This window comes from Elephas maximus, chromosome 21 (assembly GCF_024166365.1).
Source record: "Elephas maximus indicus isolate mEleMax1 chromosome 21, mEleMax1 primary haplotype, whole genome shotgun sequence".
Lineage (NCBI taxonomy): Eukaryota > Metazoa > Chordata > Mammalia > Proboscidea > Elephantidae > Elephas > Elephas maximus.
Window position 1 is genome coordinate 9,207,224 of NC_064839.1, and position 25,273 is coordinate 9,232,496.

General features: G+C 43.7%; 1 protein-coding gene across 1 annotated transcript; it reads left to right on the forward strand.

Moving 5' to 3' along the window:
* The first annotated feature begins 8,962 nt into the window (after positions 1-8,962).
* DNAJA2 (DnaJ heat shock protein family (Hsp40) member A2) lies at positions 8,963-22,921 on the forward strand. The gene is made up of 9 exons (XM_049864309.1): positions 8,963-9,163; positions 10,507-10,566; positions 10,906-11,129; positions 13,983-14,063; positions 14,311-14,444; positions 15,511-15,707; positions 19,849-19,993; positions 20,161-20,288; positions 22,122-22,921. Exons 1-9 carry the CDS (start codon positions 9,086-9,088, stop codon positions 22,311-22,313), a joined length of 1,239 nt encoding a protein of 412 aa, XP_049720266.1. The 5' UTR covers positions 8,963-9,085; the 3' UTR covers positions 22,314-22,921.
* The last annotated feature ends 2,352 nt before the right edge of the window (positions 22,922-25,273 follow it).

Here is a 25,273-nt window from a genome sequence, read left to right on the forward strand (position 1 = left end):
GAGTCAATGAGCAAATGAACAAACACATGAATATTTTATACAAGGAATTCATTCATTCATTCCAGATATTTATTGACTGCTTACTAGGTATAAAAAGGAGCCCTGGGTGGGCAATGGTTAAGCATTGGGCTGCTAACTGAAATGTTGGCAGTTTGAACCCATCCAGCAGCTCTCTGGGGGAAAGACCTGGTGATCTGCTTTGTAAAGATAATAGCCTAGGAAACCCTATGGAGCCGTTCCCCTGTCAGATGTGGTCGCTGTAAGTAGGAACTGACTTGACGGCACCCAACAACTATGTAAGAGGAAATAAAGCAAGAAAGATATAGTTCCTGTTTCCGTGAAACTCAGAGAATAGTGGGAATCAATCTTTAAACCATTTTTGCATACTCAGAAAACTTCCTGCACAGCAGGACCGAAGGACCAGGGTTCAATCTGTGCACAGATCAACAGATGGCATTTCCTTTTCCCTTATAAACCATCCAGAACCCAATAATTACGGTGTCGTTTATCTCCCATCTCCAAAGAGCAATGGAATCCTTCATATTGCTGGTAAGCCACATTCACTTCTCAATGTCCTTCCATTTCTGGAACACAATGGCTGGAGAAAATAGTGTTTTAAGCTTTCTTCACGGTGTATGGTCTTTGAAGAAAGTGGCCATGTCCTTTCTACAATGCCTGGCATTGACAGAGTATTCAATAAACATTAGCTGTTGGTCCTGATGACCACCTCAGCAAAGTGGCCTTTAGAGGAATGTGGACACAGGTGAGAATATGGTTGCAAACTAAAGCTTAGAACTTCACCAAAGCCTAGTAATCCTGCTGAGAAGCAAGATAAAAGAACTCTTATGAATCCTTGCAGGAGTTGAGGCGGGCACTTCAGTAAGGCCACCACTGAAGGATGTGTTTCTAGATAAGGGGGTGCTATTCATCCCTGATCCGTTCTTAGCCTGCCCATTCACTGATCTGCCAGGAAAAGAGCCGAGCATTTGAACAGCCTATCTTTGGTTTGTTTAAAGAAATTTCATAAAGAGACCCTCTTTCCAAGGAGAGGCAAGACTTAAACTACAGTCATTTTAGTGCCGTGCATCTGTCATGATTGTCTTTGGGTGTCGTGGAGTCGGTCCCTCATAGAGATCTCTCTAAAGGGTTTCTGTCACCAAGGCCAACACTTCTCTGGATTTCTGATGTGTATTTTTCCAACTGGACCCAAATAACTTATTTCTTTCATAGGGAAAATCTGCCAGGCAAGTCCACAGCTAAACCACAGCTTATGTCTCTATTGCTTTGGCCTAGAAACTGTAATTCAAAGCTACCGTATAGGGTCGCTATGAGTCGGAATCGACTTGACGGCACTGGGTTTGGTTTTTTTGGTTTTGTTCTTACGATTTTGAGGTATCTTTCTCCCAATCATAGGAGAGTGCTAATAACCTTGAGCTCAAATGACAAAACGCTGATGCAGATGGCTTTAGATAGACTGCTGGGAGCTTTTTAATTGCGAAGTATTTTAAAATCAATTCCTACTGTTCTAAAGAAAATGTAAAAATTTTTTTACTAAAGCAACTTCCTTTAAAAATTAAAATATCAAAAATGAATCAAAAACTTGATGCAGACTTGCAGAATGCCTCCAAAGAATTAGGTCTTTTTTTCTAAAAGTTGGGAGATAAAGAATAATTTCTAAAGCACAGATATTTTAAATATCAGACAAGTCTGGTGTCCATCAATTAAAGAAACTAGTTAAATAAATTATGCTGCATCCTCATAAAGTATGTGGCTATAAAAAAGGACAAGGAGAATCTGCAGGCACTGCCGTGAAAAGGCTTCCAGGATTTTTTAAGTGAACACAGGAAGTGCAGGCAGTGGGTACAGTATTTTTTAGAAAAGGGGGAATAGGATATAAATTCGTATTAGCTTGAACTTATATAAACGATAGAAGGGTAAGTCACAAACACAGAGGGTGAGTTAAATGGGGGTGGCGGTAAACTGGCGTGGAGGCAGTGTCTGACCTCCTCTAACTTCAAAAAGAGGAAGGAGAATCAAGATCAACAGCCCAAGGCCGATTCTTAGGAGGCCCAGGTCAGACATACCTCTTCTTTCCAGCTTTTTGACCAATTCCGACCCCAGCTGTGCCTCCCACGACACTATACTTCTCTGCTGGGTTCCATAGTTCATTGCAACAACCACACACAGCTCACAGACCACACTCAGAGTTATAAGATTTATTAGGGAAGTAACAGGTTACAAGTTAGGATCAGGAATGACTCAGGATACAGTTCTTCAGTCAGGACAGCTTCTCGGCTGTGCCCACAAGCAGGCCTCTTCCTGGCCCTCAGCCTCTCAGCTTTCTGCACCTAGAGCCTCTTGGGTTGGCCCTGCCTCTGCCCTACTCAGGAAAGTGTTACAAAGCTCTTTAGCTTTGCCAGTAAGTGCCAGTGGCACCCCACTCTGCCAGTAAGCCTTTGCCTGGAGGCACTTAGCTCCCCTGCTCCATAGGTTGGTAAGCCTAGCTCTGCCAACTGCCCAGAGGTACTCCACTCCGCCAGGAAGCCTCCTGTTGAAAGGCACTCAGCTCTCTCACTCCATGGGTTGGCACGCCCACTGTAGCCACCTTGCTTAGTGGGCCAGGAAGCCCAATGTTGTCTCTCACCAGTTTCCTGGTTCTGCTGCCACTTCTTGCTGTCTTGCACCATCTCCAATGTTACAGCTCTCTCTGTCGCCTGGGTCTAGGAGGTTCTCAGCACAGGGACCCTGGATCCAAAGGACACACACTCCACTGCCATCTCTTCTTCTTGGTGGTTCTAAGGTTCTACCTTTCCGCCACTGGGATGGCTCATTTTAAGCCTAGCAGAATGGCAGAAGTGATCAATTCCCTCGTTAGGGTTTCATATACATTATTTGCATGGTCCCACCCCTCACAAGGGTTCCAGGCACCTTATTTGTATTATTAGCACGCTGTCCAATCCCCTTGGTGGGCCACAAGCACCGTATTTGCATAGTCCCACCCAGTCTTTTGGTGGGTGTTACAAGACCATGTCTAGAAAGGCTGTGTAAAACCAATCCATTGCACTGCAGGTGGAGAGAACAAGGGTGAGAGCAAGACTTCTTTTCCTATAATTTTTACAAAATTTAACTATTTTTTTAATCCAGCACCTGACCGATACTCATCTAAGGCATTGAATTTTTTTTTTGAGGTAAAGTTTATATAACATAAAATTAACCATTTGAAAGTGTACAGTTCAGTGGCATTTAGTAATTCACAGTGTTATACAGCCACCCCCCTATCTAGTCCAAACACATTTTCATCATGCCAAAGGGAAGCCCCTTACCCACTAAGCTGTCAGTCTCCACACCATCCTCCCTACAGCCCCTGGCTATCACTGATCTGCTTTTTGCTTTTATGCATTTACCTATTCTGGATATTTTACATACATGAAATCATGTAATATGTGACCTTTTGTGTTTGGCTTCTTTCACTTAGCATAATATTTTTGAGGTTCATCCACATGATAGTATGTATTGGTACTTTATTCCTTTTTATGCCTGAATAACATTCCTTTGTATGAGTATACCACATTTTGTTTATCTATTCTTCCATTAATAGACATTTGGGTTGTTTCCACCTTTTAGCTATTTTATTCAAAATGTGCTGCTATACACATTCCCATACAAGTACCTGTTTGAATACCTGTTTTCAATTATTTTGGATATATACCCAAGAGTGGAATTGCTAGGTCTAGTTCAGACTTTTAAATTACCTAAATGTACTAATGAAAAATAATCTTTAAAATCTTAATTTCCTTTATAAGCAAGATGTCTAGACTTATAGACTTGGTCTAAGAATTCAAGTTGAGATGATGAAACTATGGGAAAAAAGGATAGTTAGGTAAACATACAACTTTGCAGCAATCACCAAAATACATGTATGTGTGTTTATACATATATATATAATATCTATAATAAAACAAATATGGGTCACAGAAACTAATACTTCTTAGAGATAACCAGTCATCTCATGGGATTAGTTTTCTTGAAGTCTTAAGGTCATAGTCTCATGACAGAACTCAGTCAACTGGCATAATACAGTTCATTAAGTTTATGTTCTACATCCTAGTCCAGTGAGTACAGTCTAGGGTCTTAAAAGCTTATGCGCAGCCACCTAAGATACAACTATTGGTCTCTACTCATCTGGAGTAAAAGAGAAAGAGGGAAACTCAAGACTCAGAGAAGAAACAAATCTACAGGACTGTTTACATGAACCATGGGCTCATCCATACCCTGAAACCAGAAGAACTAGATGGTACCTGGCTACCACTACTCGATGTTCTGATCAGGATCACAATAGATGGATCCTGATGGAAAGGGAGGAAAATGTGGGACAGAACTTCAAATTTAAAAAAAATCCAGACTTTGTGGACCAACCCACTGAGACAAAGAATCCCTGAGACTATTTCCCGTAGATATTCTTCAAGTCTTGAACCGAAAACTATCCTTTCAAGTCACCTTTTAGCTATACAGAAGGTTAGTTCATAATGCAGTAAATATCACCTTTAATACTGTGCTCTTTTAAAAAACAACCTATATGAAACCAAATGGTCAATACTCTAAAGCATAGATGAGAAGCCTGGGGGGCTGTGAGACTAGCCCAATGGGAAAGAACAACTAGAATGGAAATAGACTGTTGATACGACGTGAAGAGTGTAGCCAATATCACTGAACAGTATGTGCGGAAATTGTTGAATGGGAACTGTTTTGCTATGTACACTTCCACCGAAAATACAATAAAATATTACATTAAAAAGTTTACTATGCCCTAGCCTTACCTCAGATACCTGATGGCACAGTGGTTAAGAGCTTGGCTGATAACAAGAAGGTTGGTGGTTCGAATCCACCAGCCACTCGTTGGAAACCCTATGCGGCAGTTCTACTCTGTAGTACAGGGTCGTTATGAGTTGGAATCGGCTGAGGGCCATGGGTTTGGGTTTTTTTTTCAGCCCTACCTTAGATCGATTCAGTCAGGACCTCTAAGAGAAGAGGACCAGTCACTGGCATTTTAAAAAGCTCCTCCAGGGACTCTAAAGTGCAGCCAGAGTGACCTATCCTAGGTGAACTCAACAAGTCTCATCTCTCTATACTATCAAAAGGTTGAGGGGGACCCAAATTTATACCTTCAGTCTGAACCTCCCCCATCCTCCTGAACGCCATTCTTATAAGCTCAGTACCTTCCTCAACACCTCTCCTTGAATGTCTAATGTTGTCAAGTGCCATCGAGTTGATTCCAGCTCATAGCAACCCTACACACAACAGAACGAAATACTGCCTGGTCCTGTGCCATCCTCACAATTTATGCTTGTGCCCACTGCTGCAGCCACCATGTCAATCCATCTCATTGAGGGTCTTCCTCTTTTTCGCTGACCTTCTACTTTACCAAGCATGATGTCCTTCTCGTAACATGTCCAAAGTATGTGAGATGTAGTCTCGCCATCCTTGCTTCTAAGAAGCATTCTGGTTGTACTTCTTCCAAGACAGAATCTCTAATAAGCATCTCTAATATAAGGAGCCCTGGTGGCACAGTGGTTAAGTGCTTGGCTGCTAACTGAAAGGTCAGCAGTTCGAATCCACCAGCAGCTCTGTGGGAGTGACGTGGCAGTCTGCTTCCATAAAGATTACAGCCTTGGAAATCCTATGGGGTGGTTCTGCTCTGTCCTACAGGGTTGCTATGAGTCGGAATCCACTCTACAGCAGTGGGTTTTGCTTTGGTACAGCCTGAAAAATATTTTAACTTTCACCACCTGCTCTGTACTTTCAAAACTAGTGAGATGAAAGGCAGAAAGCAAAACTCCCTGAACTGAGTTACATACACAGGGTTCTCTCAAGTAATGGCTTCCAGGTTTCTATGCTCAATTAGCTGTGAAGAGCATGGCTGGTCTTCAAAAACAGTGTAGTTCATATACCCACTGCACCTCCCTGGCCACCTCCTCCCCACCCCCACCCGCATAGGTGCTCACGGAAGCACACCAAGTCAAACAAAGAAAGCGATTGAACAACTTCTTCCAAGACAGAATCTCTAATAAGCACTAATCTCTAATTGGCAAGCAGTCTGAATCTCCAGCCCCAACTTTAAATCATTTGCCTCGTGGGAGCAGCCTCAGATGCACCGTGACTCAGCATTTTACAGTGCCATGGAGACTTGAAAGGAGATAAAGATCTTGTTCCCTTCCTGGTATTAGCTAAATTTGGAGCTAACATAAATGAGCTATCTCAGAAACTGAGTTGGTGGCTGAAGTGTTACAGTGCCCAAAGCCCACAGAGGTCTGACTCAGTGTATGACGACAGCTGAAACACAGAGCTGTACTGAAGTAGCTGGTTAACCTATAAAGCGAGCAAACAAAATTTAAAGACATGAATGGTGGTGACTGGTTTAAAAGAGCTGGGGCGGGAATTTACCCAGTTACTCTTCACTAAAGGAGCCCTGGTGGTGCTGTGGTTAAGTGCTTGGTTGGTAACTGAGAGGTGGGCGGGTGGAACCCACTAGCCGCTCCACGGAGAGAAAGATGTGGCAGTCAGCTTCTGTGAAGATTTACAGCCTTGGAAACCCTAAAAGGCAGTTCTACTCTGACCTATAGGGTTGCTATGAGTCAGAATCGACTCCACAGCAATAGGTTTGGGTTTTTTTGGTATTTTTTTTTTAGCAGCAGCGAAAATTGAACCAAGTGAGGGTTGTTTTCCCCTTGCAAAAAATACTGAGTAAAACTGAAACGAACATAAAAATCTAGCTCTTTTAAACTCTTCACAGCAGAAAGAAAATAAGATAAAAACATTATAATAAGCTATTCGGGTTACAGTAAAGACAGTCTTCAGCCCATATTCTCCTGTGAAGCAGGAACTAAGGGAGGAAGAAAAGAATCCTAAGCACCAAGCAGCGAGATCTAGGGAGGTAAGATCATGAAATGTGACTGAGGGCAATTCCAGATAATGGAGGAAGTCAGGGAATCCCATGATGGAAGCCAGGACTTTAAATGAATAAATATAATGAATACAGATGTAGCCAAATGGGCAAAAAACCACAGCTAATACTGCTCTAAGTACTCTATATGCATTAACTCCTTTAATCCTCACAAGCCAGTGGTACAAATACCATTGTTAAACTCCATTTTACACAAGAGGAAACTAAGGCTCAAAAAGTTAAGTAACTTGCCCAAAGTCACATGGGTAACAAACAGCAGAACCAGGCTGCTAACCGAGATAATCTACTCCATGCGACTTCATACTGCCTCTTACGGACATCTGGAAATGTGAGAAGGGGGGAAATGGTACGTCATAGCACTGTGTGAGGGAAGACAAAGGTCAGCCTTGACATGGTTGTGGCATGCACACACTGATTTACAGAGGCCTTCACTGCACCCAATTAAGTATTCGGCAGTTTGAATCATTGGTAACCCTATGGGCCAGTTCCACTCTATCCTGTAGGGTTGTCATGAGTCAGAATCCACTCAACCGCAACAGGTTTTGGTTTACTGCATTCAAAGCCAGACCTTGTGCAGCACAGAATGAATTTCCCATAAGGAACCTACAGCCTATGAATGGAGTTCAGACTCAACATACGAAGTACAAGTCATGTATCGTACCTGTCCACAAAAGGCACAAATCAAGGGTAGAGGGAACTCAAAGGAGACAGCAGTCCTCCCCAGGTGGTGGAATAGAGATCACACACAAGTGGCATTTCAGAAAAGGGAGATTTTGGTGGAAGGAACAGCATGACTTCTCATCAATGACTCACCAGGGTTTTCAAGATAAATTTCAAACTCCCTGGCAGGGTACTCAAGGCCCTCCACAGGCAGGTCTGGGGGAAGAAAGATTACCCCGAGTGAGACGCTTATGGAGTCTTTGCTACCAGTTCAGGCTCCAAGGGAGCAGCGCATCTTCCGTTCTGTCTCCATAAGCTGTTGAAGGCAGGCACCATGGCGTGTTCTTTTGTATCATTCTCCTCCTCCAGCTCAGGCTTCGGCCCAAGAATGGTCGGAGCCAAGTAAATGTTTTCTGAGCTAAACTAAACAAATGAATATAAACCAGCGGGGATCAATCACGAAGTGACTGTGCCCCGCCAGCCTTACGGCATCTGGACCCCCTGGTGTTGACTGATTTTAAAGCCATGGAGAGACTTCAACGCAAGATCCAGATGCAACGCCTGGAGCCTGATTTGAATCTGGATACCAGAAACCATTTGTGTCATGAGGCAACTGGGAACATCTGAACACGGGCTGGGGATTGGATTAAGGACTTGTTAGTTTCATTAAATGTGATTATGCCTTTAAAAGTTCTCTGTTAATAGGCTTACCGTATTGACCAGTAAACGGTTTCCCTTAAAACACTGGGGCTTGGGGACTACCGGAGTGGGGAATAGATGGAACAAAACTGGTAAAATACAGGCAATCGCTGAAGCCGGAAGATGGGTACATGGGGGTTAGTAACACTAATCTCTCCGTGGATGTCTGAAAATTCCCATCACACACAGACACACACACGCTACTCTTCATCTAAGTCCCGAGGGTCCCTGACTCCGAGGGTCCGCCGGCGGCCGGCCGGTAGAGGACGGTCTCCGGGGCCGACGAGCCCCCGCGGGCGCCGGCCCGAATCTGCTCCCGCCGGACTCGAGGTTCATCGAGGGGCGGTGTCTTCGCCCCCGGCGCCCAGAGTGGCGTCACCCGCGCGACGGCCTCGGCACACGACTCTCAAGGTGGGCCCAATTCCTGGAAAGCGCCGGCCCGAGCTCTTCCCAACAAGCCCGCCGGAAGGCCCGCACCCCGCGGACACGCGCGCACCCCGCGGACACGCGCGCACCCCGCGGACACGCGCGCACCCCGCGGACACGCGCGCACCCCGCGACTCCGCCTCCGCACCCAACGGCCGCGGCCCGGGCTGGGGCGGGGCCCGCGCGGAGACGTCACGGCGCGCTGTGCGTCGGGTCAAAGTTCAGCCCCGCCCCGCTCCCTCGCTGTCTCGCTCGGCCTGCGCTGCCGCCGCCTGTGGGCCCGGCTCCGCTCCGCCCGCTCCGCCGCGTTCCTTCCTGCGCGCTGCCCGGCCCCCCGCCATGGCGAACGTGGCCGACACGAAGCTGTACGACATCCTGGGCGTCCCGCCCGGCGCCAGCGAGAACGAACTGAAGAAGGTAGCGGGGAGCGGGCCGGCCGGGAGTGTGGGGCGCGGGGCCTGCGCGGCGGGGCGTCCGGGCCGCGCTGGGGGCCGCCCACGAGCCGGCGCCGGCCGCCGGGGTCCTGGGCTGGGGCCGGGCGCCGGGACCCGCCTCGCCGCGGCCTGCGCTCGAGCCTTAGCTGACCTTGGGCCGGCGCCCCGCCCGCCGGCCGGCGGATGCACCACAGAGAGCCTGCCCTGCGCAAACACGCCGAACACTCTTCCTTCCTCCTCCCAGGGGCCGCCGGCCGGCCGCTCCCCGCGCCGAGGTCGCCACCCTGGTAGAACAGGTTGGACCGAGGCGGCCTGCGGCTCCTGCCCCGGACGCCGGGCCGGGCCCGGGGAGGGTCGGGGGTGCTCCCCGGGCGGCAGGCGCTCCGCCCGGCCCCTGCTCTCTGGCCCGAGGAGCGTGGGTCTGCTTTGCCCTGTGGACGGGTCATCGCGGTGGTGCGAGCCGGCTCCTGGGAGACGCCGTGCGTCCCTGCCAGCCGTCTGAGTGCGCTGCCTGGAAATCCCGGGGAGGCCCTCTTACGGCCCCGTGCGGCGCTGCCAAACGGGTCTCCCTGGGGTGCCGAAGCCCTGGAGGCGTTTAATTAAGGCCCACCGCACCCTCGGGGGGCTGAGAGCGTCCGCGTTGGTAAACTGAGGACAGCGAGGCTCCTGCCCCGGCAGCGGCGGTGGAGCAGTTGGGAGCAGAGTGGACTTCCTGTTACCTTCCCGGAAATGCCCGTCTGCGTTACATAATTCGTGTGTCTGAGGCTCAAGTGCGGGGATCCCAGGCTCTGCCCGGGCAGGGTGCGCAGCCTCGCGGACACCGCCTGTGCGACCCGGGCCCGGGCCGCTGCGGGATGTTCCTGACGTTACGGGGGAGGCCGGAGCCAGTCTCCTCGTGATGTGCGCTGATAGTGCTGGACCGTCTGCAGGGCTCCATGGTCACTTCTCGGACTGATGGGGGTCTGCTTGGTTTGGCGACTGGCCATCAAAGATATTTGACAGTAATGAAAATACGAAATAATGTTTCAGCACTCTGTTTTGCTCTGTGGCATCGTTTCATTGTTTGTGTCTGACTTTTACTCCAGTATAACCTCTTTTCAAGGGTAGCTGTCAGTTTTTTTGTAAAATTACCTTAGTGACCAAACAATATTGAGGTGGAAAATGGCGAGCAGTAATTTCAGTGAGTAGAAGATTCATTAGAAGGTTACGAGTTTGGGAAACTTTTGATAATGGAAAAATTGCTTCCCAGAAAAGTGGATATTAAGTTAGTAAATCCCAGCTTTTCAACTGGCTGTTGTATGTAACTTTTTTTATCCTTTCTTGAAGGCATACAGAAAACTAGCCAAGGAATATCATCCCGATAAGAATCCAAATGCTGGAGACAAAGTAAGTTAAGAGAGTTGGGATTTTTTTTTTCTGCGTTTTTAGTTTTAAATTGCTGTCCATGAAAAAATTAATAAATATATAAAGGAATGTTGTAGAAAAAGTCCATCCATACCCATGGAGCCAGATTTTTATGTCCAGAGTATTCTGGTTTTATAAAGGGCCTGTTAATGCTGAGCAGGAGCAGGTGGTAAATAGGACCAGAATTAAACCAAAGGTAGCTTGTAGCCTTGAACAGAATGAAATATTACTTTGGGGAGTTGACTGCTGGTTTCCTGTAACCTTTCCCCGCATCTTGTGTTTCAAAATCCATTTGTTTTCATTTTCATTTTTTCTTTATAGTTCAAAGAAATAAGTTTTGCATATGAAGTCCTCTCCAATCCCGAGAAGCGTGAGCTGTATGACAGATACGGAGAGCAGGGGCTCCGGGAAGGCAGCGGAGGAGGTGGCGGCATGGATGACATTTTCTCGCACATCTTTGGCGGGGGGTTGTTTGGCTTCATGGGCAACCAGAGCAGGAGTCGCAACGGCAGGAGACGAGGGGAAGACATGATGCATCCCCTTAAGTGAGTGTCTGCTCTTTCTTTAATGTCGAGTACTTTTTTTCTTCAGTCTTCGGTGTGTCGTAATGTCTCGTTTGGTGACTAAATTGAATTTGGTAAACCGTATATTTGGTACAGATTTTAAAGGATAGTTGTTCTTTTTTTACTGAGTAGAAAGATGGTTTTGTTATGTTTCTGAGCCTGCTTGTTATTATATGACTTAAAATTCTAAGAGCAAATGTTATTTTCTTTGAAACAGGTAAATCTTCACATTGCTTTTTAGTTAAAAACTGGCAAAGCGAGTGGCTGGCTAGTTTGTTTACATGTTGCAGTCACTCATTACTTGACTCTCAGAGCGAGCTCTCCTAAACTGGTTTCCATGGAGCTTGCCGGCTTCCAGCTCAGCGTTAACCTGCCAGTGTATAAATGGTGTCCGACCTTGATTTTAGACTGCAAACCCACAAGCTCCGTACAAAATGATAATCACTGTTTGACTGCAAAATTCCTGAGACGTTTTATCCTCTTGGTATTTTTGATGAACCGATAATGGTGTTACTAGAAAATGCCAGATGTCGAAGTTGAAGTGCTTATTGAAAAGATTTCATATTACCTAATCGGTACATTTGAGTCAATTAGAGGAAGTCATGCCTACCCTGGTTCCTTGTTTGAGGCTCATCCTTAAAACTGTTTGGATTTTAAAGGAATTTTACTCTTAGAAATCTTTTAGATAACATTCCAAGAGTAATACTCAAGCAGTGTAGGTTCTTTCATGTTTTTGTTTGATAAACGAAAGGTCTAGAAAGCCAGTAGGATTGAGAGAGTGCTTGTCACACCTTATGGTTCTTCATGTGCTTTTAAATTCTTTTTTTTTCTCTCCTGTGAATGTCGTGTTTCCTGTTGCTTTAACGTTATGTAGGTATTCCTAGTTATTACAAACATTTCACGTATGTATTTGGGATGGCTTTATAATCTATTCCCCGATTTAGCTAATTGTTCACCTTTGAGATAGGATGTTGCTAGTTTCTGCTTTAATAACTAGTGCTGCTATGAGTACCTTTATCTGCAGCTTTGTCCTTGGCTTGGATTTCTGGGCTGGCATCAGTGTTGTGAAGCTGGTAAATGTTACTAAATTGCCTTGTAGTGGGATTGCGCCAGGTTGGGCCCCACTGGCAGTGGAGGGGGTCAGCTTTGCCAGATCCTCACCTGCATTGTCCCTTTCTTGGTCATGCTCATTAAAATGAGGATTTTTCTGGCCACTTGGGTGGTGGTTTAATCTGTAGAAAAAAGCTGACTTACCTATTTGTCTCCTTTAAATGATGGGGCTGAAAGTTCTTATGAGGAATACAAAAGATACTTGCAACTAAGTGCTTTCGTCGAAGGCTAAGCCATAGATATACCGTATTTGGAAGTATGCTAGTCATGCTTTGTCCATACGTGTGTGATTCTTACACTGCCTAGAATGTATAACAATTTCGAGAACGTTTGAATATCTCAAGTTAGTACAGATGCTTTGTAAAGTAAATATTTTTTTCTATTCTTTTAACTCCTGGGATTTTAAAGTAGTAATCAAACGGATCACACTACTAAATCCAAAAAAACCCGCTGCCAACGAGTCGATTCCGATGCATAGCGACCCTACAGGACAGAGTAGAACTGCCTGATAGAGTTTCCAAGGAGGGGCTGGTGGATTTGAACTGCCGACCTTTTGGTTAGCAGCTGTAGCACTTAATCACTGCGCCACCAGGGCTTCCCATACTACTAAAGGAGACTTAAAAATACCAATGAGAAGGGAACACCGGAATTATTAAACGCATTGCTGCCAGATTCTAAGTGGGTAGTATTTTTGAGGCTTTTGATGGACATAGAGATTCTTTGAAGTTAGTTTGAAAAGGAATGGCCTTGTAATTCAGATGTGCTATGTATAGATAAAGGTGACTTTTAGATTTTACCAGTTGTATATTTATTTTCAGTAGGCCTTTTACTTGACTTTTTTTGAGTCATAGAGCTTTTGGCAAATTTGATAAAAATCGGTCAAACCTGCAGTTTACCTTAAGATTCAGTGGATTCTTCCCAAACCCGGTGCCGTTGAGTCGATTCCGACTCATAACGACCCTATAGGACAGAGTACAACTGCCCCGTAGAGTTTCCAAGGAGTGCCTGGCGGATTCGAATTGCCAACCCATTGGTTGGCAGCTGTAGCACTTAACCACTATGCCACCAGGGTTTCCAGTGGGTTCTTCAGAACCTCTAAACATTGTTGGCTTTCTGTTGAAAACCTGTTCTTTCCCTCCTTTCTTGCCCAGTCTAGATAAGGCTGTTTTTTTGAGACATACGATACGGTCTAAATACCTTCTTTAAGCTATAATACAACTTTGTACCCTTCTAATTTGTCCTTGGAGAGGGAGGAGCCTTGTGAAAAGAGCATGGAGCCTGGAGCCAGACTGCCTATGTGATCTTAGGCAAGTTACTTAACCTCTCTGAGTTATCACATAAAATGGGGATAGTTAAACCTTTCAGAGGGTTGTGATTAGGCATTACTTAGGTCAAAGGCTTCTGCCTGAGGCCAGAACAAGGTTGTGATGTTTGAGTTTGTGCTGTCATCAGCTTGTCAGAAAATGCAGCACAGCAAGTTGTTGGCCTGATGCCCTGGCATCTGGCTTTGAGCTCCATATATGCCACCCACAATCATAAACTCTTACCCAAATTGAGCCACTGCTTTAAAAGAAAACCTGTCAGTTGAGCTGATTTAATGTGAAGTGTTTTCAAATTCTTTGTTTTAAAAGGTTATGGTAAAATTGGTCATATCATCTGTCATTTTATCTTGTGTTCAAGAGAACTTGGCAAAATTTGATTGAACCTGATTGTTTTTTCCCCCAGAGTATCTTTAGAAGATTTGTATAATGGCAAGACAACCAAGCTACAACTTAGCAAGAATGTACTCTGTAGTGCCTGCAATGGGTAAGTGTGTGTTCTGGTGTTTGAAATAAGTTTTTCCTGTTCCCTCACTGGCACGGTGAAAGCCTGTACCAGTAGAAGTTGTTCATGATTTACCCAGCGCAGAACGTTTTCTGTACCTCCAAAAGTTAATTTAAATCTTAACTATTAAGAGTTGAAGATGAACGTGGAAAGCACGGTTCCTGTTTGTCATGGCTTAACTATAACGGTCTCTGTACAGAAATCTCACGTCTAATTTTCCTTGCTTCAGTCAAGGCGGAAAGTCTGGAGCTGTTCAGAAGTGTAGCGCCTGTCGGGGTCGAGGTGTGCGCATCATGATCAGACAGCTGGCTCCAGGGATGGTGCAGCAGATGCAGTCTGTGTGCTCCGACTGCAATGGCGAAGGTATGCGTGCGCACCAGACCTCCTCCGTGCGGATGTCGGCGTGGACTGGAAACGCAGAAAGGGGAGAGGCTTAAAGTTTACCTTTTTAAAAGTGTGTTTATGTTGGTCTATTACAGACAAGATACAAAGAGTTCTGAAAATGAAAGAAGTGTGGAAATAATTATTCCACTAAGCACAGGCCCAGTGAACACAGATAAATAGTAAATTTGCACATTGAGTGCTTAGCTTTTTTTAATTGCAGAAAGATAGACAAGGTGCCCCTTTTGTATCTTAAAAAGTTATATTTGAGTAAAGAGGGAGACAGCAAAAATTGTTGAGTTAACATTTGGATGAGTGGAGGATTTTACTATCAGCTTTAGTAGTTTTTGAGGGTGGATATTGGGACTGAAACTCTTCATTTTAATTTTATTATGGCACTAATTAAATGTTTCAGGAGAACACGTAGAAAAAAAGCTGTGCTGTCGTAAACCTGTGACAGCCAGCTAGAATACAGCCATCTCTAATTGACTGTGGAGATTCTTAACGATACGATACGTAAATTAAAGGAAGATTCATAGTATGATCCATAAACACCTTATCAGAGTTTAGTTTTTGATACAGATAAAATCAGTGTTAGCTATGTAATTTAACCATGATAGCCATAAAGGATATTTAAATTTTTATTTCGATTATCTCTGTCCATTGTTAAACTTACTTGAAACTGGGGGAAAAAATGCTGAAGCATTTATAGAAGCGCCAGCCCCTGACCATCTATTTTGTTTCTCTAATCCTTAGGCTTTGTTTTAATTCATGAAGTAGCATCAGGAGTAAGAAGGTGTCATTTAGGATATAATAGATACAGTACACTGTGAAATATGGTAGGGTAGCTGGGTCCTTCAGTAACCTACAATTTATAAGTAAGTTTTTGTTACTCATTTTGTTCATGGTACTTCAAACAAAACATTTAGGTGGATAATAGAGAAGTTCAGGAAATTCGTTTAATGAGTAAGGGCATTATCAAGAGTGATCTTACTTAAGGGTACAGTAGTGCACTCTTGCTGGAAGTTTGAATGACCTCTCTTCCCAGGAGAGGTAATTAACGAAAAGGACCGCTGTAAAAAATGTGAAGGGAAAAAAGTGATTAAAGAAGTCAAGATTCTTGAAGTCCACGTAGACAAAGGCATGAAACACGGACAGAAGATTACGTTCACTGGTGAAGCAGACCAGGCCCCCGGAGTGGAACCGGGAGATATTGTTCTTTTGCTACAGGAGAAGGAACATGAGGTAATTTCTTTTTTTTTTTATTCGGAAATGGGTCTGTCTTAGATTTCCTTGGGTTCCCTGGAGCAACTTGGAACATACGATCGTGTTGTTGAGGGCCCACGGCTGGGTTCATAGCTGACTTGTGCAGTGGACCAAGAAAGCAGGTGCAGTCACAGGCGCTGTAGAGGGAGTGGGTTTTAGTCCTGGCTCCGTCGTTTACAAGCGAATTGTTGTAACCTTAAGTAACCTTGTTGTCTCTGGTCTTTTACTTCAAAATAAGGGCTGTATTCCTTTCCTAGTTTTGCTGATAGAGAATACCACAACAGGGGGCGGCTTATAAAAACAAATTTATTGTCTCAGAGTTCTGAGGTTAGAAGTCCAAATCAGCATGTCATCAGGGCCCTGCTTCCTTCAGAGCCTCCAGGGGAGTTCTTTCTAGTCTTTTCCACCTTCTAGTAGCCCATGCATTCCTCGGCCTGTAGATGGGTCTTCATTTGGCTGTCCTTTCTTTGTCTGTCTCTCTGGGTCTCTTCTGTTTTATAACGACACCATTCAGATGGGTTATGAACACGCCCTACTCTGAAATGACCTCCGGTTAACTGATAACATCTTCAGAGATCCTGTTTCCAAACGAGGTCATGCACATAGGTACCAGGGGTTAGAGCTTCAGCGTGACTTTTGGGTGGACACGGTCTTATCCATAACAAGGGGGTTAAATCAGATAGGGTAAGACAGCTTATTTCACACCCAGGGCCCCTCTGATGTGCAGTGAGTGTGCAGGCTTCAGTCCCCTGGGCCCTCCTGGGCTGCCCTCTTCATTTGTTTTACACACTGGGTATCCAGGTGAGCTTGCCTCGAAAGAAAAGATTCTGCAGTTAAAAAAAATTTTTTTTTTTTTTTAAATTTCTGTGTATTGTATTTGCTACATATAAGGCAAAATGAATTTTCTAACAAAGTGGTCTACCCCCCCACCCCCCAAAAAAACGCATTGCTGTCGATTTGATTTTGACTCATAGTGACCCTGTAGGACAGAGTAGGACTGCCCCGTATGATTTCCAAGGAGTGCCTTGTGGATTCGAACTGCTGACCTATTTTTGGTTAGCAGCCATAGCTCTTAACCACTCCGTCACCAGGAGTCCAACAGTGTGGTCCAGGGTGTGTTGTTTTGGTTACACCTTTGTGCTGGTATTTCCCAGTGTGCTGTAGACCTCTGTTCAGGAGGAATGTATCTGAAGCTATTCTGAAACACCCATTCAGTAATCACCCACATTTTTTTAATACAGAGACACCTGACAGGGTTCTGGCTTTGTACCTAATTTATTTGAGTTGCTCCCAAAATATCTTTTCAGTTTACACTAAAATTTTCTCCTGTTTGATGACCATTTCTAAATAAATTTTAAAATCACTTCAAGAATTCCAAGGCCGTATTAAGATGTGGATTCTGGTGTTTGATTGGATTTCCTCACTAGGTTCTGAATACCTACCCTGGCCTAGCCTTTCAAGGTATACTAGTCAGATCTAACACCTAGCAAAGCTGTAAATCACTGTATCTTGGCTCTTCGTGCATATTGCTGAATCTACAAATGGCAAGAGTCTCCTAAACTGCTAAAAAAATAAAAGGGTAGTTTCTAGAATTCTGCATTAAAAGTCTTGTAGTTTGAAATAATTGTAACTTTTTTTTAAACAAGATTCCCTGTTTCCTGGCATTTGGTTAATTCATTTGTTCAGTCTTGCCTGCTGCGCACCACACCACAAGACGTTTTGAGGGGCAGAAAGAGAGACAGCCAAGGGATTGAAGAATTTACAGTCTGCTTTGGGGTATAGTTAAACTGTAAGACGGCACAAACAGCACGTGGGTACTGTCAGTCAGAATCATTTGAGCAGTCTAGGGGGTGGGGTAGACAGTTGTCGAATGATGTTTAGTAGTGAGGAAATTAAGAAGTTACGCTTATTTGGAGGAGAACAGAGATGACGTTTTGGGTTTTGGGCATGTCAGACTGACAGTAAAGTCTATTCTTACTCCTAAGTTTAGCCTTTAATATCGCGATGTACTTGGAATTTTCAGAGTAGAGAGCACTGGATTTGGAACATTGGTTCTGACTGCATTTACTAACTGCAGCCTCCCTGGCCTTTAACTTGCTTCTTAGAAACGTATTCCTCCCTCAGAAGGATATTGTCAAATCAGATGCAGTAATGAATAAGCTGGGGCGGGGCGGGGGGGGGGGGTTGGTCAGGGATTTGGAAGCATGTCGCCTCTTAAATTGTTGGCAGCTGGAATTTCATGGAATTTCCAACAGAAAGCAGATGTAACTGGCTGCATAAAGTAGAAAACAAAGATGGTGAAGATTAGAATGGAATGGCAGCTCCATTAGATGAGAATGCATGTCCATCTGGCAAGAGGTCAAAGGTTGTCCCTTCCTGGTGTTCTGTTAGGAGCAGTGCAGTAAATTTGAGCCAAAGGTGAGATTTAGGCATCTTGTTTCATCTGTACCACTGAAAAAGTTCTGAGTCTTCTGAAGAAAATGGAAATAGTTCTAGGACATGTGTACAGCACAGAACACGGTAGCTGGTGATACCGGTTCCTCCTTCATTCTCCATATTCTTGATTTTCAGAAATCATAGTTTTTCAAATGTTTATAAATGTTCTAGACGTTGTACTATCTGCGGCGGGTAGTCTGTGAGTAATCTTGGTTTTCAGAAATCCCCTGACTGTTCTTGCTTGCTGCTTCTCTGTTTGAACTTTAGTATCAAATTATCTAGCGCCCAGTCCCCTCCCTCGCCCCCAAAAAACCAAAACTCTGATACTGTTTTTTATTGGAATCCCTTTAAATTGAGCCCTTCTATCCAAGACCATGGTGTGCCTTCCTGCTCCCTACTTGTCATAAGGCTTTAACCAAAGGATATATGGATAAAGATGTTTCTTGGAGCTCTAATATTATAAGATGTTCTATTTCGGAAACACTGAATATTTATATGGCATTTAGCAGTATTACATAAGCATTAAGTCCTACATGAAAGAAACCTTATTGAATTTAATGTTTCCATGCATTGTGAGAAACCCTTAAGATGTGCATAGATACACACATTCTGTGCTTCTCGAACTGTAGCACACAGGATACTCCTCTGGAGACCTTGTTACAGCAGCAAGTTGCTGGGCCGCATGGGCCTCCAGAGTTCCTGATACTCTGGGTATGGGGTGGGGCCCAAGAGGGTGCATTCCTAACAAGTTTCCTGGTGCTGCCAAGGTTGCTCATCTAAGACCACATGCTGGGAACCACTGGTCAAGAGCCTGGGCTCTCAGCTTAGCTTTCTTCAATGGGTGAATTTAGAAGAATAAACTTGGGAAAAGAGCATGCTGTTCAGATTTCCTCTTTTCTCTGAACTGGCCAGCATTGTCCTTTAGCAGAGTGGCTATTGGTAAAATCCAGATGACCTTTCACTGCAGCTAATTTTTTTTTTTTTTTTCATTTAAAATTTCAGAATTTAAGTATAAAAAAAACAGGAATTTGTAAATTCTAAAAAGTGAAAATTACAAGTTAGGCATGTGTGAAATTTGTATTCTACACGTTGAAAGCTCAGATATTCTCAGTGCTTATTCAGTAATTGTATTATCTAGTCCACAGGCTTATTGCATATTACTGAATAAGCTAACTTTAGCGTTTTCTGTGTATAATTTATATCCATCTAAGCAAGTTTTGAATTTTAAATGAGAAAAAACTTCTGTGATTTTTCTTGTGTGAGCCTAGACTTGAGCTCCTTGACTTCACTGGTTGAGTGTTTTACTGGCTAAGCTTTTTATGCTAAACTTGGACCCTCCCCTTTCCATGTTGGGATCCCTTCTGGGGAGCATTCCGCTGTCAGCCTGTTCCCCAGAAGCCCACTGGGCCTTGTGTACCTTTTTGCCGAGAGGCAGGGTCAGCAAGTGGACCGTAATCACAAGATACTACCTGGTGCTGCTTTTGGACTCCTAGCTCTGTCCCTGTTTTCCCAATTCCAGTGTCTTCCTGATAGAAGTTCCTAGGGGGCTAGGGATGGTGGCAGTTTGGCTTTTTCAGTGACTGATAGAATTAAGGGTTTGAAATTGATTCCGGTTACACAGCTTAACAGGCTGTGGCTCTGTAATTTTTTTTTTAAATGTGTTCCTTGTGTTCATCCTCTACAGGTGTTCCAGCGAGATGGGAATGATTTGCACATGACCTATAAAATAGGACTTGTTGAAGCTCTGTGTGGATTTCAGTTCACATTTAAGCACCTTGATGCCCGTCAGATTGTGGTGAAGTATCCCCCTGGCAAAGTAATTGAACCAGGTAAATCTTGATGTTAAAAACTTACTTTCATCTAATCCAGGTTCCCATATGTTCTTTTAAAATTGGCAGCTTTTTGCAGTGTGTTACTCTTAAAAGAATATTACCGAACACCTTCATTGTTGGGTAAAATTCTCAACAGCTCCTTCTTTATTTAACTCAAATAACAGGATGTGTTCGTGTAGTTCGAGGTGAAGGGATGCCACAGTATCGTAATCCCTTTGAAAAGGGTGATCTCTACATAAAGTTCGATGTACAGTTCCCTGAAAACAACTGGATCAACCCAGACAAGCTTTCTGTAAGTGTTCTCTAAATTTAAGCAACAAATGACTGTTCAGTAATTGTGTTTCTCTGTCGCCTTGAATTTGTTTTTGGTGCCAAGATCAGATCACACAATTTAAAATGTTACTTTTTAAATATTTGAGTGATTGATGAGTTGTCCTGGTTATTATTAAGGTGAGGTTGTGAGTGTGAGTGCTTATGGGGGCAAGCAGATAACAGGAAAGGTGTCAGGCGGACTGGGTGTTGTGAGGTTGTGGTGGGAGGACTTGAGCTCCTAGAAGCAGATCCCTCCCCTGAAGAAGGCAGCTGCCCGCCTACCATCAGCTGGTGGTTCAGTGCAGACTCCAGGAAGGCTTGATGGATGTGTTTTGTTTTTGGAAATCTTCAGTGTTTAAATGTTGACAGCTAATGCATTGTGTTTGTTTGTTTTTAATTTTAACTGTGGTAAAACGTGTTAAACAGAACACTTGTCATTTCAACCGTTTCTGTGTGTACATCGAGTGACATTAACTCCATTCACTGGGTTGTACGGCCATCACCACGACCCATTTCTGAATCTTCCATCAGCAGCAGCAGAAACTCCGTGTCCCTTAAGCAGTGCTCCCAGGTTTCCTGCCGCCACCTGCCCCTGGTGATCACTGATAAACTTTAGTGTCTAGCCGTTTCCCTACTCTACATGGCTCATATAAGTGGGCTCATACAGTACTTGTTTCTTTTGTGTCAGACTTAACAATGTTGGCAGGGTCTGTGCATGTTGTAGCAGGTATCAGGAATTCTTTTCTCTTCATGGTTGAGTCATAGCCCACTGTGAGTGTATTAAAAAAAAAAACCCATTGCTGTCGAGTCAATGCATACTCATAGCGACCCTATAGGACAGAGTAGAACTGCCCCATAGAGTTCCAAGGAGCACGTGCCAGATTAGAACTGCTGGCCTTTTGGTTAGCAGCCGTAGCACTTAACCACTGCGCCACCAGGGTTTCCTGTGTGTATATAGCACATTTTATTTGTACGTTTATCTGTTGATGGACACTTGGGGTGTTTTCCCCTTTTGGCTATTGTAAGTAATGCTACAGTGAACATTGATATCCAGGTATCTGAGTCTTTACTTTCAGGTTTTTTTTGTATATACTTAGGAGTGGTTATGGTAATTCTTTGTTTAACTTTTTGAGGAACCACCACCCTGTTTTCCACAGCCGCTGCACCATTTTACAATCCCACCAGCAATGGATAAGAGTTCCAATTTCTCCACTTCTTCACCAACACTGGTTATTTTTTGTTTTTCTGATAGTCATACTGGGGGTGAAAAATGATACCTTGTTGTGGTTTGATTTGCATTTCCCTAATCACTTCGAGCACCATTTCCTGTGTTTATCGGCCATTCATATTTCTTCTCTTATGAACTGTCTATTCAATCCTCTGTCCAATTTTAAATTGGGTTGTTGGTCTTTTTGTTATTGAATTGTAGGAGTTTTTTTATATATTTTGGATACTAAACTCTTAAAAGATGTTTGGGTCCCAAAAATTTTCTCCACATCTGTAGATTGTCTCTTCGTTCTGTTGATAAAATCCATTGATGCAGAAAAGTTTGTAATTTTGATGAAGTCCAGTTAATCGGTTTTGTCTATTACTGCTCGTACTTGCTCGTTTGGTTTTTAAGCAGTAGGTGAGCTGCACAAAAGATGCCTGCAGATCTGGACGGTGAGCCACCAGTTTGTGACCTGAATTGAAGTGCAAAGACTTGTCCATTGCCTATTTTAACTATCAGAGATGCTTATGCCTGGATTGTGTTAGGAGAGAAGCTGATGAAAATATCTTACAGCTAATCTGATTTGTGTTTGTTTCAATGAAGGAACTAGAAGATCTTCTGCCATCCAGACCAGAAGTTCCTAATGTAATTGGAGACACAGAGGAGGTAGAGCTTCAGGAATTTGATAGCACTCGGGGCTCGGGAGGTGGCCAGAGGCGCGAAGCCTATAACGATAGCTCTGATGAGGAAAGCAGCAGCCACCATGGACCTGGAGTGCAGTGTGCCCATCAGTAAACGCTGCGGATGAACGCACAGGTGGATTTTCTTTCCACGTTTGCCTGATTTGTTTTCAGCGATTCAGCTGGAGTATCTGATCAATCCAGATGAACTGATGGACAGCTGTTGGTCTATGTGTAACTTTTAAAATTGGTATAGTATCTACAGAGTGTATAATTTAAACTAACCACAAAGCTTTACATCTTCATTTCGACTGTTCTGTAGCAGAATAAAGCACTTGAAAGAAAACAAGACTCCCTTTCACACCTGGGTTATAAGTTTCAGTCCTGATATCTGTGCTTGATTTTTATCAGTTTTGTGTAGAATTTATGTTTCATATTTTGAAGTCAAATCCCACATTGTAAAGTTTGTGTACAATTTGTCCTGAAGCTTTGTGTTTGGCTGCACTGCGTAAGCTGCTACAAATAGAATAAAGAATTTCATAGCCCGAATCTGCCATTTAGATGCATGGAAAACGGGCTCTGCACAGTGGGTTTGGAGCTGACTGGGAACAATGGGGAGAAATTACGTTAGCTGTGGTTGTAAAGTTTTTTTTTTTTTTTTTTTTAAACCATCTTGTGAAAGGTTTCTGGAACTCGATAATAAAAAGCAGTTGGTGTAAATTATTTTTTGTGTCACATCTCTAGAAGGAAGAACAGATTTTTGAACTGTCAGATGTATCCTTCAAAACCAGAGACTATGTCCTTAGTCTTGGTTTTTAAACAGCCCTTAAAGACCCATTGGCCTGCAGCTTATGTCTCAGGCACTTGCCCATTTTATAGTTTTAAAAGACAAAGGAAGGTTTGATACGTTGGTAGAAACAGGCTCTGTTGGCTTCAGTTGATGCTAAGTTATGTAACTCCTGAATGACCCTGAGCTTTGGGGCCAGGCTAACCTAGGCCTCTGTGTCTCCCCCCACCACCCCCTTTCTAAAAATAAGGTAACAGCCAATCAGTAGAACCATGTCTACATCAAACCTGTTAAAAATGCTCTGTGTTCATTAAATGTTAAGTTAAAGATTCTCTCTCTCCATTAGGTTGAATATTTGAAATTGGGGGAAGCAGTGATTGTTACTAATATTTGAGAAAAGTTAAGACTCTTGGGCTGGTATGACAAAAATCAGGTAAAATGACTATGAAAAGAATGTTCCCTTTCTTTTCCGCCTTCTGATTATGACCTTCTTTTCACTCCCAGAGTAGATATTCTTAGAACACACTTACCTGAGGGAAAAAGAGAAGGCAGCTGTACATTCTACATTTGTAAAGGGGCAGATGGGGGAAACGGAAAACTAAAATTCTAAATTGTATTGTGCCATCCTCGAGCCTAAATATAGGACTTCTAGTTTATTTCTACATCTGTTGGAACCTGAATTTAAAAAAAAAAAAAAAGGTATCCTGACACTAACGGAGGCCTGTGAAATTTGAATTACTGCCCCACCACTCTACCTCCATTGTACAAACATACTTCACAGCCAGCCTGGGCAAGATGCAGCAGCGGAGCGGTTTTGTGTCCAAGGTTGCTTCCCCACAACCACTGTAAAGGCAAGAGGCAGTGGCGATACGAAGTTTGTAGCCTTTCCAATAAAGGTTTATAAAACATTATAGTTGTTCAGTGTAGTCTTTATTTCGCTGCTTCCACCTGACTACAGCGAAGAACCATTTGGAGGGAAAAAGAAAAACTTAAGACTTGTTGTTTGTGTCTGTTCTGCTTTGTAGGGCACCTGTCTGCAGAATACACATATCACCACCAGCCCACAGCTTTATAACAGCTGTTTTGACAAACAATTTACATACCAAAAAAGGGCCCTTTTAGAGTGTACAGTCCAGTGGTTTTCAGTGTCTTCAGTGAGTCATGCAGTTGTCCCCGCTGTGATATCAGAACATTTTTGTGGCCCCTGAAGAAGCCAGAGCCATTAGTGGTCACCCTCCGTTCCCTCTAGCCAGCCCTTGTGCAATCACTGATGTGCTTTCTAAGGATTTGCCTGTTCAAGACGTTTTACATAAACAGAATCTAGAGAAGGTGTTTGTGGCTGGATGTTCATGTCGCATAATGTTTTCAAGTGTAGCGTGTATCCTACTTCATTTTTGTTTACAAATAATATTCCGTTGTATGGATAGACCCCATCTTGTTCACCCCATTCATCAGTTGATAGACATTTTGGTTTTTCCATTTGTGAGGTTATTACTAGCAATGCTGCTATGGGCATTCACGTTAAGTTCTTGTGCGGCCATATGTTTACAACTCTTGGGTGTATACCTAGAAGTGAAATTTCTGGGTCATGGTAACTCTGTCTTTAACCTTCTGAGGAACTGCCAAAGTTCAAAGTGCTAAAACGTTTTATAGTCATACTGCAGTGTATGGGGAGGCCCTGGTGGCGTAGTGGTTAGGTGTTTTGGGCTGCTAACCAAAAGGTCAGCAATTCGAATTTACCACCTGTTCCTTGGAAACCCTAGGGGGCAGTTCTCTGTCCTATAGGGTCCCTGTGAGTTGGAATCTACTCAATGGCAAGGGGTTTACCACAGTGTGTGAGGGTTCCAGTTTTTCCACATGCTCACCATTACTTGTTATCTATCCATGTGATTATAGCCATCCTGGGGGTTGTGACCTAAAGTAGTATATTAATCTGGTTTTGATTTGCATTTCCTGAATGACTAAAGATGTTAAGTGTCTTCGTGTGCTTATTAACCATTGGTGTATCTTTAGAGAAAAGTCTGTTCAAATCTTTGCCCATTTTTTAACTGGGTTGTCTTTGTTGTTGAGTTGTGAGAGTTCTTTATATTCTGGGTATAAATCCCATGTGTGTTTATTTACTTTTTTACTCTATTTACGTAAATCTATACTTTAGTCAGATTTTCTTAGTTTTTACCTAATATTATTATTCTGTTCCAGGATCCCATCCATCCAGGATACCACATTACATTTAATCATTGTATCTTTCTAGGCTCGATTTGGCTGGAACATTCTCGGACTTCCCTGGG